The sequence below is a fragment of the Chionomys nivalis genome, chromosome X (assembly GCF_950005125.1).
Source record: "Chionomys nivalis chromosome X, mChiNiv1.1, whole genome shotgun sequence".
NCBI lineage: Eukaryota > Metazoa > Chordata > Mammalia > Rodentia > Cricetidae > Chionomys > Chionomys nivalis.
In genome coordinates this window covers 81,152,621-81,170,557 of record NC_080112.1, presented here as the reverse complement: position 1 = coordinate 81,170,557, position 17,937 = coordinate 81,152,621, and the positions used below count along the sequence as shown (strand labels likewise).

General features: G+C 34.3%; 1 protein-coding gene across 1 annotated transcript in view; it reads right to left on the bottom strand.

The window, feature by feature from the left end:
• LOC130867349 (uncharacterized) overlaps positions 1–17,937 on the bottom strand; it is a 425,312-nt gene that overhangs the window by 172,265 nt on the left and 235,110 nt on the right. Inside the window, exons 11-12 of the mRNA XM_057759223.1 lie at positions 17,361–17,450; positions 5,719–8,156 (exon numbers count right to left, since the gene is read on the bottom strand). Of these exons, the coding sequence (XP_057615206.1) occupies positions 5,719–8,156; positions 17,361–17,450 (2,528 nt within the window). The remainder of the gene's footprint in view (positions 1–5,718; positions 8,157–17,360; positions 17,451–17,937) is intronic.

The following is a 17,937-nucleotide window of genomic DNA, read 5'->3' as shown; positions in this document are numbered from 1 at the left end:
TTCCATCTCAAGGTATTCTTTTTATTAATCAAAGGCCAAAGTTTGTCTGCTAACTGGAGTTTGAGCTGCAACAACAGGATAAAAACAAACTAAGGAATATAAGTGGTAGTAAAAAAATATATTTCTGCTTATTTCAAATAATTATTGTAATAGAAAATATTGAATATTGTGATCCTTGAAAAATTCAAGTCCTTACTCTAGAAACTGCTATGATTACCTTATAATAACAGGAAAAATACTATTTATTAAAATATTAAGATGGAACCATAGTGATATTTACTTTGTAACCTATATATATATGATATATTACATTAATGCTCTATTTACTATATTTGATTGCTAAAATAGAATGCTATAGCTAATATACAAATTAACTCTATATGTTTAATTATATGCTATTTAATTTGACAGCTATGTAATCATGGAAACATTACTTAATTATTCTATGCTTCTAATTCTTCATATGGGAAAGAGAGACAATGTAACTACATAAAATTGTACTTCATATTACTAAGAGCTTGAATAACTGCAAATTTCATCTATCTTATAATTTCTTTGATTTCTCAACCTTTTTATGTAACCTTACATATTATTTACAATTTTTATTAAGAATATTTTGAATGAATTAAATACTTAATTTTTCTGAACTTTTGCTTAAGCCCTCATAATCAATAATCTTAGTAATTTTTTCTGGTTGATATTCTTATATAATTATCTATAATTATTATTCAGGGCCTATAACACTTTTCTTTCTTCATTGTCTATCACTATGTATTTATTTAGCTATTAGCAGTATCTATTTGTAGCATACAATTTACGAGATGAAAAATGTAGCTCTGATGCTATAATAAAGAGAATTGGATAAGAATCCCTGAAAAATCAGGAAAATTACGATCTGAGTTTTTTTTTTTTTATTTTTTTTTTCAGAAAGGATCACGGGCATTTATTTTTCTATACACAAGAGCAGTAACAAAGGTATTTCTTATCCAGAACTTGGGACAACTGGTTCACTTTGGATTCCTCACTTAGGCCTTTGTACGTTTGTATTTGCCTCAGAAAACTACACATAACATAGAGAAAAGTTTTAAAGAAAATTTAAATCAATTTTTCTTGTATGAGACAGAGTCTTATATAGCATTCGTTGGTCTGTGTGGAATGTGCTATGTAGATGAGGCTATGCAGAACTCACAGAGATCTATCTGATTGTTTCTGCCCCTGGAGTGCTGGAATTAAAGACATGTGCCACCTCATCTGATAACATCTTTATATATTATAAGATTAATGATGATTTTTCTCACAAATTATCAAGAGAAAAAATGAAAGATTTACATTAGTAGAAGCTCTCTTTTTTTTTAATTGCTCAGGTTTTTTTTTTTCCTCTCAGAATTTTTGGAGAGAATTACTTCGGTTACTTTCAATTTGAAACCTTTAACTATACCAAAAGGAGAATACAATTCAGTTTATTATATCAAACTGAACATTTTCAAGTCCCTTTCTTAGTTATAGCTGTAGTTAAATGGTAGATCACTTGTCTAACACAACAGTGGCCCTGGTTCAATAACTAAACACTATGAAAATATGAATGATAAAAGTCCTTATCTGACAAGTAATATAACACTAAGAGACCATCAAACACTTTAGTAACATGGAAAAATATTAAATTGTTATATCAAATAGATACTTTATGGTAATGTCTGGTAAACTGATGGTCCTCTAAGTAAAGAAGTTGAACAATTAACAGACCTTGAGCAAGTTGCCTTTATCTTTGAACAGGAGATCTTTCGTGGTATGTCATACAGAAAATTTCTAAGAAACACATCTTCAACTGTAAGAAAATATAGCATAAAAAGCAAGGAGTGGGAAAATTGATTATCTCTTTGTAAATATTGAGGTATATGTTTTTGAAGGATATTGCATTTTCTAGACTATGTGGACATTTAACATTTCTTTTAAGGTCTATTAAATAAACAAATTAAATGTATAAATGTCCTTCTGTTATGAAATATTAGTTTAAGATCTGATACATTTGTTTATGATGTGGAACATTTGTTTAATAATGCAAAGATGTGTTCATTCTTTTATGTTGCTTTGTAAGCTATGTTACTTTGCCTGTCTAAAACACCTGATTGATCTAATAAAGAGCTGAGTGGGTAATAGCCAGGCAGGAGCGGGAAAGATGGGGCTGGCAGACAGAGAGAATAAATACGAGAAATCTGGGAAGAAGATTGAGGAGTGAGAAAAGGAGAAGGAGAGGGGGACTCCAGGGTCCAGTCACCCAGCTACATAGAAAGCCACAGATTAAGAAAAAAACGAAAGGTATATAGAATAGAGAAATATAAAAGCCCAGAGGCAAAAGGTAGATGAGATAATTTAAGAAAAATCTGGCTAAAAACAAGCCAAGCTAAGGCTGGGCATTCATAAGTAAGAATAAGTCTCTCTGTGTGTATTTATTTGGTAGATGGGTGGTGGGTCCCTCCAAAGAGCCAAAATAATGAAACAACAACAACAACAAAAAACCCAACAACATTTTGGCACACCAACATGAGGCTTGAATATTCCTAGTGCCCGAGAAAACTGGAAAAAAATGATGTGGCTCTTTTAAGAAACTGTACCTTAGACTTCTGGTCCCATTGGCAGTGGGACCAAGATTTATTCCTACTGCTTGCCCTGACTTTTTGGGAATCTATTCTCTTTGGAGGAATATCTTACTCGACCTAGATATAGTAGAGGGGGCCTTGGTCCTTCCTCAAAGCAATGTGCCTTACCCTCTCTGCAGAGTGGATGGTGGGGGGAGGTAAGGGGGCAAGGTGGAGGGAACAGGAGAAGGGGAGGGACTGGGAACTTGGATTGGCACATAAAATGAAAAAAAAAGATATTTTAAAAAATTAAAAAAGAAACTCTGTCTTAGAACAGAGTACTTAAACAACCTTTCCCACACTTTATAGAAACAAAAATCTAAGTGAAAAATGCCTGTCACAGTGCAGGACACAAGCATTCCATAGCTGGGGGTTGCATACAGTTCCTGGTCAAACGTACCTTCAACCTAGCTGAGAACTTTAGACTTAGCTTTCACCAAATTAGAAGTGGGCAGAGTCAGCCTCCAAAGCTGTGCAGAAGTCATAGTCATGTCTCTTAGCTAAGAGTTTAAAGGTTCATGTGATCAAAAAAGACTAAAGATATGCAAGAAGACAGATCCAGATTGGAAAAAAAAAATCTTCCAAAAGGTTACAGTGTGTATAACAATGTGAGTAGGCTTAAGAAAAAAAAATGATATAGACAGTAAAATAAAGAAATATATTAAAAACAATAAAGTATTTAAAGAAAGAAGTAAAATAGTAAAAAAGGAAAAGGTCACATTGAGATAGGAAATACACAGGATGTCTGGATTCTGTATGTTATTGTGCTGCTTTTGAATTTTTTGATTGCTGAGAAGCAAATGATAGCTGCTAAAGCAACTGGAATTGAGAGACTACTGAAATAAACCAGCCTATATACTTTAAGAATGCCTTAACTTTAAAATGGAAGTAAAATTATGTATCTGTAAAGTGAAACTTAAAAGATGTGCTGCTTTGGAGAATAGGTTTTGCTTTTGATCCTACATGAGACAGGAGACTGTAGATTCCTTTAGGATCAATAATGGATCAAGTACAGACTGCCCACGCAGGACTCACAGGAAAGTGACTCCTGCACATTGCCAAAACCAGGTAGGACAATCCTTCAAACTTTCTGCTTCATAGACGAGTCTGCCAGAGTCTGTCTAGGCCTGTAGGCTTAAGATGGATGCCCTAAAATTTCAGAGAAACTTTGGATGACTCTTATGGCAGCCGATTTCTCTGTTGTTAGGTAATATTACATCCTTCTGAGGCTTTTCATGGAGTTGAGTCTAGATAGTTATATTTGCAGTTTTCCTTAGTTAGGATAGAAAGTAAATCAGGTATAAAATTTTGGATTACCTAAGATAGATAATGGAGTATTTTCTCTAAATTTGCAAAATACAAATAGACTAAATATTGTAAATGTAATACTTACTGGATAACTGTTTTGTTGCACATAGTTTTATTATGTTAAAATTAAAACCTTTCATTTTTATTTAGACCAAAGAGGAAATGTGGAATATTAGCTTAAAATGTGCTACATTTGTTTATGCTGTGAAACATTTGTTTAATAATGCAAAGATGTGTTGCATTCTTTTACGTTGCTTTGTAAGCCGTGTTACTTTGCCTGTCTAAAACATCTGATTGGTCTAATAAAGAGCTGAGTGGATAATAGCCAGGCAGGAGAGGGATAGATGGGGCTGGCAGACAGAGAGAATAAATACGAGAAATCTTGGAAGAAGATTGAGGAGAAAAGGAGAAGAGGGGGACTCCAGGGTCCAGTCACCCAGCTACACAGAAAGCCACAGATTAGGAAAAAAAGGAAGGTATATTTAATAGAGAAAGATAAAACGTTAAAACCATGCTTTCATTTGGCCAAGAATACCAAAAGAATAAACTAATATTTCAATTTTTTTTCATACTAATGCAAACAAAGGTTCACTTGAGAGAAATGGAAAGACAAGAAAAAACTTTAAATTCTAAATATTTTATCTGAGAAATACTCTTTTATTACTTATAAATACCCAATATGAGCTTTAAGTTTATATAAGAATAACAAAAACCATACTTGCTGTTTCTACGAAGATGCTGTCTCTAGGGAAAAAACCATAAAACTGTTCTCTATCAAAGTAAAAGCATTAAGGAGATAATTTTGTACTTCTATTTTGATTATTTGAATCTGTGCTTCACTCTAAATGTATAGTTGTATTCATTTACTTATTTAAAAAAAGCAAATTACATGAAGTTGAACATTTGCACAAAGACACTGAAGTCTAAGTTTACCGTGTCTATTGTATAAAATGCAATGTATATCAACTTAATTATGCCTTATTGATAATGTGTTGGTAAAGTTACACAAAAATAACTGTACTTTGTTATTGTCAAAAATAGTTCTCTATGTACTTAAGCAATCTTAATTTGTGAATATAGTTCATACTAGAGGAAATAATTGATAAAAACATAGGTTTATTTATTATAAAGAAAAATAAGATAAACAGATTTTAAACTAAAGTTATAAAATCTATTAGTGGGTTTTGATTTCTTACATGTCATCAAAATAACTCAAGTGTTATTTATTTAAAAGTAAATGAGAGTTTAGAATGCCAAAGCTACTTCAAAAACCTTCCTTAAAACTATCAGTGTTTTCAAAGTTGATTTTGGTTAAATGGTTTCATTCACAATACTTAAGATTAATTTTGATTGCTCTTCTTTTTTTCCTCCTTCCTTCTGTCCCATCCCTTCCATAATTCCCTTCACCTTTTCTCTAAGGTGAATAGCCAAACAAGGGTACATGCGAGCAATACTTATGTAAAAATCTACTGGCTTGCTTGTGACTAGGTTTACATTTATGAACTATTCAAACATTATTAAGGAGGTAGAGAAGTAGAACAGTCTATTACAGCCTATTCGGTTAGTTTTCCATTCACCAATGTATAGAAGATGAATATTTCCTATTGAAAATCACACTACAGCCTTTCCCATGAAAAATAAATAATACTGGATACTTTGTCTCCACTATTCCACAGTTTACATATCCATTAATTTTAAACTAAAATCAATAACCTAATGCTAAAGTTACAAGAAACTGAGAATGAATTTGAAATGTATATTTATGTAAACTTACCTTAAATAAATTATTCACAGCACCTGATGATATAGCAAACTTCATAACATCTGGTAGTTCAGCTTCAACTATAACATCAAAACTGTGGAGTGGAATATTTAGATTGGAAAGAATCTTGAAAGGAGAAGGATCCTTGATGCCAATTGGGTTCTGGACCCCAAAAAAATCTTTTAAAAAGCCAGATTCTTTGGAATCAACGGCATCTATTGACCCAGTGGCATACTTAGAAGTATCAGGGTCCATGTATCCAGCAGTGTTTTGGAATTGAGCACCAATATTTTGGTTATCAAAAATTATATAAGCTTTAACAAATTCAACTGGATCATAAAATTCGGAAGTTATCAAAAAATCAGGATAAGAAGTATGATTTGTGCCAGTAATAAAATGTGAGATATTTCTATAAACAATTTTAAGAATAGATGATGATATAGAACTGGTTTTTAATTCATTATCAGTTAGAATGTTAATATTGCTGGTACTAGAAGAATTATGATCATTCTGAATATTTTTGATGATAATGTTGAATCCATTAAAATGACTAAGGAAATGTTTATTTTCTGGGGCATTGTTTTTTCCAGCAGTAAACTGAGAGCTAATAGCAGCAGTACAGCTGATGATGTTGCTAGTATCAATGGCATTGATAGTGCTAAGTGCAAAGCTGGTTATATTAGCATATTTCTTTCTGCCAAAATAGTTTGGGCTGACTAGAAAACTTGATCTTACTTCATATGTAAACCCTGTGATATCATTAAGGTCTGAATAATATTTTATGGCAGCTGTATGTTTGTGATTAGCAGTGCTAGAAGCTTCTGTGTCATAGTTAGAGTCAGAAATATTGTTAGGTACAACATTGTGGCTAGTAGCATTACTGGGTTTGGTATTATAGTTAGACTCAGTATCCTTTGGGAGTCCATGGCTGTTTTGGGGGCTAGGGTAGTTCTTGGGATCAGTTTCATTTTGGATGAAGTAAAAACTGTTGGAAATTGGTCTAATAGTCTCAGAGTAAGTATTGTTTCCTTGTCCAGTGTCATTTCTAGGAACAGAATCATAGTTGGAACTAGAAATATAGTCCAGCACAGTTCTATTTTTGTTTCCAGAGGCAGAGTTTGGAGTTGTGCTACCCTTGGAGTCAGCATTATTGTGTTGATTGACATCTTCTGCCAGATCAGGAGCATTGCCTAAATCAGTATAATATTTCAAGTTAGCATCAATGCTGGAGGCCTTATCAATGGCAGGGTCAGATTCGTTGTTATGATCAATTCCATTTTTAGAGTCATCATCCTTGATGGAATCAGGTCCACTTGTAGGCCCAGAAGCACCACTAGGATCAGACCCACTATTGTTATCAGTATTATTTTCAGAGTTTCCATCTTTAGGATCACTGCCATCGGGGTCAGATTTATCTTTGGGATCTTTCTTATCTTGGTTGTCTTCATCTTCAGTGTCTGTTTCATCTTCAACATCTGTTTCCTCTTCAGTATTTGTCTCATCTTCATGGTCTGTCTCATCTTTGGAAAGAAGTTTGTTTTCAACATCAGCCACATCTTTGATATGTCCAGCACTGATAAGTTTAATAATGCTACCATCAGAATTATCCTTATTTTGAGTTTTGGCAGTAAGATTGAATTTGCTTTCACTTGCAGATAATCTTTTTGGCGTTGACATTATGTGGCCAGAGGTACTATGCTGGCCCATGATTTTTTCAGATTTTATAGGAATGGTTTGGGTAGCGGCAGATTTCTTAAGATTTTGGAGAGCTGAACAACTTTCACAATGTAAATAAGAGGTGGAATCCAAAGATTTAAAATCTTCCCTGTGCAGAGAGAAGGGGATGCCCACACAATGCTTAGGATCCAGGGATCGAGATAAAGGGCTATTTCGAGAAGTCTTCAGGTGTCGACCAGTTTTAGAACCCAAAGAACATTTAGAATCTGAGGAAATTTGGCTATGTAAAGGAGAGTCAGAGTCAGAATCATCAGAATTTGTGGAGCATTTATGAAAAGAAGAGTTACTGATTTCCATAAAACATCTGGCACATCTTTGAGTTTCCACATCCAAAGAAGATGTAATACTTCTTCGAGTCTTCTGTCTTGTGACAGACTTAGAACTCTTAGAATTTGGGCTGCCAACAACTGATGATACATTAGAGGCGCAAGTCTCAGAACTTAGAGGAATAGGAGTAATTTGATACTTTAAACTCTCAAAACCACGGGCATATCTATACTCCCTACAATGGCGCTTATATACAGATATTTTCCGGCTGGCTTTTCTGTGATACTTCTCATCGGTGAATGTATGAGAGTCTGGAGAAAAACTACAGCCATGTTTTCCCTTTCTTTTCCCCTGTGACAGCTGCATGGCACTGAGACTTGAAGATGCCTCTTTGAATCTCACAGTTTTGTCTTCATTCTTGTATCTTGTTAACTGACTTCTGTAAACTGAGAGAAGAATAATATATGAGCAAGAGTAGACAAATATATAAACAATCTAACTTTAATGTTCACATCACAATAGAAATCTGTGTAAACAAAACAATTTCCTTAAAAGTATTATGGTGAGTTTTATTTGATTTTTAAGGGGAGGCCATGACCCTAAATTTTCTTCTCAATTAAATGCCATGTGAAGCTTTTTAAGCTATAAATAAAACATGGTCATTTACTTCAGATAGTCATTTTCTTCAAGTTGATAGAGCTAACTCTTTAAAAGATAAATCACTATATAAGAATTTACAAAATGCTGTGACCAATATACAACTATAGCTTTACAAATTTGTTACAATAAAGCTATCTACATTGATTCATTGTATTTCTAGAAATTTTAAGAACTTTATTTGTTCCTGGGCTATACCATTTATAATATATAAAATCTCCATGTTTAGAGAGAAAAACATATCCTTGTATTTGATATACATTTTGGTATGAGAGTTAACAGCATCTATATCTTCTACAGTTATCAAGAAGCTAATGTTAGCAGGGCGGTGGTGGTGGGTGGTGCACACCTTTAATCCCATCACTCAGGAGGCAGAGGCAGGCAGATCTCTGTGAGTTCGAGGCCAGCCTGGTCTACAAGAGCTAGTTCCAGGATAGACTCCAAAGCTACAAAGAGATCCTGTCTCGAAAAACCAAAAAAAAAAAAAAAAAAAAACCAAAAACAAAACAAACAAAAAAAAACCTCAATGTTATATCATTGTGGAAATGTAGATATTTACCAATATCTTAGCTTTAAAATTGAACTAAAATTATTGAATTTCATTATGGACAATGTTGTCATCAAAGTGCACAGGAGAGTATATAAACTTTTTTGCCATTCCCTCCATGTTTCAAGTATATTTTTATGCATAAACATGAAATCATATTTTGGAAAGAGTTTAGGAATATTGAATGGTAATTTCCTGTTAGAAACTGGTAATAAAATTTTTACAAAGACATAAGCTTTCTCATCAAATTTCCCTTATCATCACAGGAGTCCATAAGATATTGTTAAAAATTTTTACCCTTTTTTGGTTGCACAATCAAATAGGCATACTCTGAAAGATATTCACTAGTATAAGGCATATATGATTTGCCTATAATGAAATATTTCCTCTTTGAAAGACTTTATGATTTTATTGCTAAAATAAAATAAGAGTATATTTTGAAAAGTATATGAAGTTATTCTAGTGCTCCTGATAACATAATGGTATTGAAGATATTTGTATAATGGTGAAGACGATTAGTACCCTAAAGTAATATTCTCTATAATAAATATAAAATAAAGGTGAAATTACTAATTTTCTATACCAAATCATATGTCAAAAGTGTTTAAAATGTAATTATTTTCTTCAATGCTATGGTCTTCGAGTACATGTATCAATGTACTTTAATTATATACTGGTATAAATTAGTGACAAAGGGTAACTGCCTGGCAGAAACACACAAAAAAGACAGTGTGGCTGTTTCTAATAATATTCCCTATTTAAGGTAATAGTACAAAGCAGTAAGACACAATCTGTCTGGAGAGCAAATAATAAGTACACAGTTATTAAGAAGTACTGTACTATTGAACAACATGAAAAAATTATTTGTAAAAGGGCATATCAAGCATATGATTTTATGATGATAAATTGGTTTAAATATTTGTCATGAGATACCTAACCACAAAGGTCACTAAAATGTGATACTGTTCTCAGTCATGTCAATTTTTTAATTTTAAACTTATTTTATTTTTGTGATGTATGCTTGTATGCATATGCATGCTCAGATCTGCATACCCCTGTGGAGACTAGAGTCAATGTCAGACATTTGCCTCTATTTTTTTCAACTTAAAATTGTAAGACTGAGTCTCTCATTGAACCTAGTGTTCACTGGTACCTCTTATAACTGTTGTTTCTAATCATACTATCCTAAAGATCTACATGTGATTCAAGTATTTTTCAAAACATTATTCTAATAGCATGTGGTTTGAATAGAAATAACCCTCATAGACTCATGTGTTTGAATGCTTGACCCATAGCTAGTGGCACTATTAGGAGGTGTGGTCTTTTTGGAGTATATGTGGCCTTGTTGCAGGAAGTGTGTCAGTGTGGAGGCAGCCTAGTGTGGTAGTTATCTTCTGCTGCCTGCGGTTCCAGATGTTGAACTCTCAGCTTCTTTTCCGGCACCATGTCTGCTTAAATGTTGCTATGCTTCCTGCCATGACAAAAATGGACTAAACCTCTGAAACTGTAAGCCAGCCCAAATTAAAAGTTTTCCTTTATAAAAGTTGCTGTGGTCATGGTGTCTCTTCACAGCAATAAAAGCCCTAACTAAGAAATAGCATTTAACTGACATTACCACGTGTTATACTATTTTAGATAGGACTCTTAATTATAATATTTTTACTGTTGTTTGGTAACTTCCTAATTTTTTATTTATACAATTGTTTGTATTTTTATTATTTACTAATTGTTAGTAATCACTAAATTTACCACTATTTCAAAAATCATTTGATAGCTAGCCATCAAGTTGAGTTTGCATACAGAGATGAATATGCACAAATTCTTCCTATCTTTAAGAAACTGATGAATATACTATGGATATAAGCAATGCTATGTTAACTTACAAATCTATCACTGATCAAGGGATTTCACAAAATGTTCTATAAAGAAATTCAAATATTTTTAAAAATATTTTGTGTGTAAATGAAGCATTTATGTGTGTACTCATTCATGTTTGTTTATTTGTATGAATTGGGCATGTGGTATACATAGTTTGAAACAGTTTCTCTTATTATTCACTGCTACAAAAGCCAGTCAAGCTTGTCTTACAGTCTCCAGTGACTTTACTGTCTCTGTCTCCCATCTTCTTTTGGAAGAAGTGGGTTTAAAGATAAGCATTCCTCTCTCCAGCTTTTATGGTTTTGGAAATCTGAACTCAGTTCCAAGTTTTGAACAAAGGAATATCTTTCCTTATGTTCCTTTGTTCAAAACTTGGAACTGAAAAGTACATGCTCAACTATGTTCATAGCAGCATTGTTTGTAAGAGCCAGAACCTGGAAACAACCTAGATGCCCTTCAATGGAAGAATGGATGAAGAAAGTATGGAATATATACATATTAGAGTACTACTCAGAAGTAAAAAACAATGACTTCTTGAATTTTGCATGCAAATGGACGGAAATTGAAAACACTATCCTGAGTGAGGTAAGCCAGACCCAAAAAGAGGAACATGGGATGTACTCACTCATAATTGGTTTCTAGCTATAAATAAAGGATATTGAGCATATAATTTGTGATCCTAGAGAAGCTAAATAAGGTGAACCCAAAGAAAACATATAGGCATCCTCCTGAATATTAACCTTCATCAGGCGAAGAAAGGAGACAGAGACCCACATTGGAGCACCGGGCTGAAATCTCAAGGTCCAAATCAGGAGCAGAAGGAGAGAGAGCACGAGCAAGGAACTCAGGACCTTGAGGGGTGCACCCACACACTGAGACAATGGGGATGTTCTATCGGGAACTCACCAAGGCCACTTGGCCTGGGTCTGAAAAAGCATGGGATAAAACCAGACTCCCTGAACATAGTGGACAATGAGGACTGCTGAGAAGTCAAGAACAATGGCACTGGGTTTTGATCCTACTGCACGTACTGGCTTTGTGGGAGCCTAGGCAGTTTGGATGCTCACCTTACTAGACCTGGACTGAGGTGGGTGGTCCTTGACCTTCCCACAGGGCAGGGAACCCTGATTGCTCTTAGGGCTGACGAGGGAGGGGGACTTGGATGGGGGAGGGGGAGGGAAATGGGAGGCAGTGGCAGGGAGGAGGCAGAAATCTTTAATAAATAAATAAATAAATAAATAAATAAATAAATAAATAAATAAATAAATTTTTAAAAAAGTTTTGAACAAGTTCCAAGAAAATGAACCTTAAAGAATGAGAAGTAGACTCTTAGAGAGACTTAGCATATTATTTATAGGTGTCTGAGAGATACTGAAATTTAGATAACAGGCTACTTAATGCGGGGTTCTCTCTTGAATAAGGCCATTTGAACAAAATTTGGGAGCGGTGAATGTTTTTATGATGTGCAAATATGAAAAGTCAAAGACAACAATGAAATATGGAATTTTTTTCAAAACAAAGGAATCATTCATATATATCCAGATATTGATGATGGCATACACTAATTTTATAACAATATATTATAAGCCTTACAAATTTAGGCATAGGATTCTAAATAAGAATTAATGATGCTTGCTTTTTACAACTGTTTCTGTTAGTTTCTCCTATTTTCTGAAGGAAAACTTAATCGGCTGGTGATTCGAGGTGCTATAAGTTCATTGAATTTATTTGGTGGATAAGCCTAAAATCACAGCAGGTAGCACTGAATATGAAATGGTAGGGGGTAGTTTTAGTTCCAACACTTTCAACACACATTCATGGAAAGTAAAGCATTTCAAGGTATCAACTGGTATGTTGGTCAAAGAAAAATACCTGGATCTATCAGCTTTTAGGCAGCTGTTCTGAAAACAGACCAGAACTAACTTAAGTGAATTTTTAATACTAAAAATTAAACTAAGGAAAGTACAATCTATGGTGAGAAGTCACAGTGAGAATCCAGTTAACATACATTGTCTGACTAATATATGTTTTACTTAGGATGTGTTTTCAAGGGCAACAAATGTGCCTTCTGGGACTATACTTATGGCTTGTGAACTCTATTACAATAAAATCTGAGCACGCAAGTCTTTCAGGTCAGCTCATAATTAACTGTTAGTTACCCTGTGACTGAATTGATGGTCTGAAGTTTTTTTTAAAGATAGACTTTTCTGGTAAGGGGCTTTTGTTCTAACTAAATGAGGGAAGATTAAAAAGTATAAACTAAGATCATTTATTCAGTTTATATCTTGCCATATAGGGGTTTTATTAGTAACAATTTTCATGAAGACATCTTGAAGAAGGTCTAACAGAGCAAACTGCACACAGATTTATTAAAATCATTCCTTAAGCTTCTGTTTTGAAAGGTCCTTTACCCTTGACTGGTGTCTGAATTGGGTTTGGAAAGAACTTAATAGTGTTTCAAGAATGAATTAGCGACATGTTGTGCCTAAATTTTTAAAAAAGTGGCATTTGTTAAATATGTATTTCTTATTAATAAGTACTATATTTAATATTCATACATTCATAATTTTGGATCCAGTCTACTCATTTTCTCCCTTCTAATCCATCTTCTACACTCTTCAGCTTTCCCTCCCAACTTCATCTGTCTTTTAAATTTAATACCCTCTGAGTCCACTTAGTACTGCCTATATGTGTATGTCTGTGGGATCATCTACTGGAGCATGGCTAGTCTTTCATAATGTGTAGCCCTAGCCACTCTGAGTTTATATGTACAACTATCCTCTCATGATAGGCATATAATGTTTTGTTACGGATAGTTACTCCTTCTGGCTTTTATTTTTTTCATCCCTTCTTCTGTAATGATCCCTGAATGTTGAGAAAAGGCAGTGTAACGCAAAATTTCATTTAATGTTGAACACTCCAGTCTCTTATTCTCTGCACACTAATTGGTTGTGGGCCTTTGTACTAATTGTCATGTAGTGAAAAAAGAAGTTCTTCTGAGGAAGGTTATGATATTCACTAATCAATGGATATAAAATAAGAACATAGGAGACACTTTAATACTATATTAATTTAGCCTAATAATAGCATTAGGGCCTATGACCTAGCCAGTCACTGATTTTTGCCCTAGTGGTACAGGCAAATCCTAAAAGCAACTTATACAGAAAGTATACAAAGAAAAGAGGATAAAAATCTACAAAAAATTTCTAAGGGAACACATGCAAGATAGCTGAATGAAATAAGGAAGTAATACAGGATAGGAAAATGGTGTTCAATAAGGAATTACTGAAGAATACCAAAGTAAAATGCTGGAAATGGAAACCTCACAAAAAGAATGGATCGGGGAGGACAGACTAACAGGGCATAAAAGCAAGTAAGAGGACTTGGAATACTCAATCAAATAAATGTCTGTGAGCAGAATTTATGCAATCTTGGGGACATTATGAAAAGACAAAAATCAATGAATTTTGAGGAGGGTAATTTAAATACAAATAAGAATAAAATGGAAAACTAAAGAACAAACAGTTGGGGCAGTTTTGGGTTTTAAAAAATGGACCGAAAAGAAACTGGTTTGAAGATAAATATATGACCTGACAGCATAAAGAGTTTCATTTCTCAGGAGGTTGAAACACTACTAACCAGTCAAGTCCATGGTTTTGGGGAGGCAAAAATATAAAAGAGTAAATATGGAAATGATAGAGTACAAAGCTATATCTGGCACACTGCTTGGATCCAATGTGACAGTTCCCAACAACTTTTCACCTCATTTAGTACTATATAGTCCTAATTTACCCCTCCCAATTTAGCAGTACTTTATAATATAGTACCATGACAGATACTCTGAATATGGCTCACAAAGGGTCTTTTTGGGGTGCTGAAATGCCCACACAGCGGATTTTTTTTGAAATGATGTGTGGTATTGTTACAATAATAAGCAGGAAGCTCAATGGCAAAATTACAATCTATACATGAAATTATGGATCAGTTTAAACTGATTTTTACAATAGTGTCAAGAACACCCCATGAAGAAAAGAATAATTTATTAACAAATGATAACAGGGTAAGGTGCAGCCACTTGAAAAAAAAGGTTCTCTTACATTACACTATGCCAAAAAAAAATCCCCAAATAGACTAATTATTTAAATGTAAGATACAAACTTATGAAGCTCTTAGAAAAAAAAAAGGTGGAAAACTTTACAACCTTGAAATTGGAAAAGTATTATTATATACGAGGTCTAAAATATAAGGAACAAAAGGAAAACTTATAGATAATATGAAAATAGGTATCTATAACAATATTTTGTCAAATTAAGATTGGATTTTGATGGCAAGAAAATATAGTCCACATAGAAGAAAAAAGTATTATGAAGTAATATACCTAATGTGTATATATATACTTTTAAAAAAATAATTTTGGGGGCAGGCCAACTCATAATTCTGGTTCTGGGCCAGGAAAGTTGCAGGGTTCCTCAGTCCACCAGCTCTCTTATCTTCACCACCAAGGTGAGCTCTCCAGGGGTGGTGTCAGTTCTCCTGATTTCATGTCCTCAGGCTTGACTTTCCCACACCCATACCTTCAGGGAAAGCTCTACTGTGTTGCCCAGGTGAGGTGTGTTGGCCACTCTCTCAAAGGCTGTAGCTGGTGAGAGGCACAGACAGCTCATCCACTTTTAAAACCCCAGGGTAGGCAATCCTCCCAGCCACAGGCGGTGAGAAGTATAGACAGCATCTCTCCTCTGCACACTACATGACAGATGAAGGGCAGGGCCAGAGCTTCCACATGCTCACGTTCTCATGGCTGGTTCCCTGACCCCTGTCAGTAGGAGCTCTTCTATGCTGTCCAGGTAAGGTGCAGGGTCCACTTTCCCATGTGATGAAACTGGTAAGAGGTCAGCTCCCTAAACCACCACAAGTGGTAGGGCCAAGAAAGGAAGGGTATTTTTCACTTGCCCTCACTACCACATTTTGGCAGATGATGGGGCTGTGACCAGCTATTCCACCCTCACACCCTTAGGACCAGCTCACCTGTGCCTCTGCCAATAGGGTCAGGTCTACTGTGCTGCCCAGGTGAGGAGCAGGGCCTACTTTTCTGAGTGCTTCAACTCAGAAGGGGGAGAGTCAGCTCCCTTATCTGTAGCATGTGGAGAGGGGTGAGGGGTAAGAAGGGGCAACTCTCTCCCACCCACCACTCCATCTATGATCTTCTGGAACATGTGAAGGGGCTAGTCCTGCAGACCCAAAACTGCAGAATCTGCATGACACAGTGCAACAGGATATCAAAGAGGAGTCCTAGAGAGACCTTGAACCAGACTAATGACTTTGCAAAGAACACTTGCAAGTAAAGTTATAAGGATAAAAGGGTTTACTGTGTGAATCACTGTGTCACAGTACAATTTCCATGACGAGATTTTTTCCCTTTTTCTCTTAAATTTTATTTTATTTTATGGGGAAGTTGCAAGGGCAGATGGTAGATATAAAGGGATAGGGAAACAAATGTATCATGTTAAAGACACAAAGAATTAATTAAAAAGAAATTTAAAATAAATAAAAGCATTTTTGCTATTATATTTACATAATTTTCTCCTTCCCATATATTCCTCTTTGCTCTCTTTCAAATTGGTGTCCTCTTTATTTTTTAACTATTTTTTTAACAAAACTGTTCAGTCTGTATAATGTTATCTCTATGTATACATTAACTTTCAAAACAGTATATAACTTTGGGACAATTCATTAAGCAACAAATAATGGTTTTGATGCGACTTCACTTCTAGGTAGATTACTGGCAAGAAATGAAACATATTCCATTACAGAATCTTTTAGAACATTTAGAGCAGCCTTATATCTGTGATGGAATGAATCCAAATGCCCATCAATGTATAGGTCTACAAATAAAAAGTGATAATGCCTAATAGGATTGTTGTTCAATCATAAAATTTTAGATACACACTGTAATAGAGTAATCTTGGATTAGTTATACTAATTAAATGAATGAAGTCATAAGGTGGAATTCATCATATGATTCAATTCATATAAAATAAGTAAAATAGGAAATTTGACAGAAAGTTAATTAGTTGTTTCAGAGGGAAAGATAAGGTAGGGGAGGATCCATAGATAATAGGTACAGAGTTGTCACTGTACTAATAAAATACTCTAATAGAGTCGATAGTTGCATGTATCTGTGAATATATTAAAAAACACTGAGCTTCATACTTTATTGGGAGAATTATATCCTAAACTATTAAAAACACATTATAGATAGGCATTTGGAAACTAACCAGCATTGCAGGAAAACACCACATACTGCAAAAAAAGTTCCCGGGTTGATTACATATATACAAATATATCATATTTTATTAGACTTTATTTCATGTCTTTTTGGTTGTGCTGTTTTTTCTTTGCAGTAAATCATATAATTTAGTATTATTATGTATTAAGTATTAAATTAAGTATTATTGTGTATTATATTACTTTGCAACCACTCTATCTCTTCAGATTCTGAATTTATTTTTCAAAATATTAACAAATAGCATGACTAAATTCTCAGACAATTTCTACTGCATATACTCACCTCTGTTATCTTTTTGCTGTACAGACTTTTGCTCTTCAGTTTTCTTTTCATGACCAAGCTTAGTAGGCAGGCTAAGAGGCCTCCAAAAACCTAGAGTCATATTAAACAGACTCAGTTATTTCCAATTACTAAGAAAATGATATTACGCAAAATAATGTTTACTACACAATACTGGGGACATTATGTTAAGGTGTATTACTTTTGTTTATGCTGCATTTGTTTAACTCTGTGAAACTGTGACACTTTGCCTGTCTAGAACACCTGATGGTCTAATAAAGATCTAAGTGGCCAATAGTGAGGCAGGAAAAAGGATAGGCATGGTTGGCAGGCAGACAGAATATATAGTAGGAGAAATCTGGGAAAAAGAGTTGCTGAGAGGTAGCCCAAGAAGAAGGAGGACATCAGGGGATAGCCATCCAGCTACATAGTAATCCACAGAGTAAGTAAAAAACTGCTTATAAAAACACTGTCTATTATGGCCCAAGAACACAATGTTAAATTTAGCTACCATCATCCTGGAATAAGTAAAAGGATTTTTTTCCTATTTATTTGGAAAAAAAGATTTAAGCATAGAAGT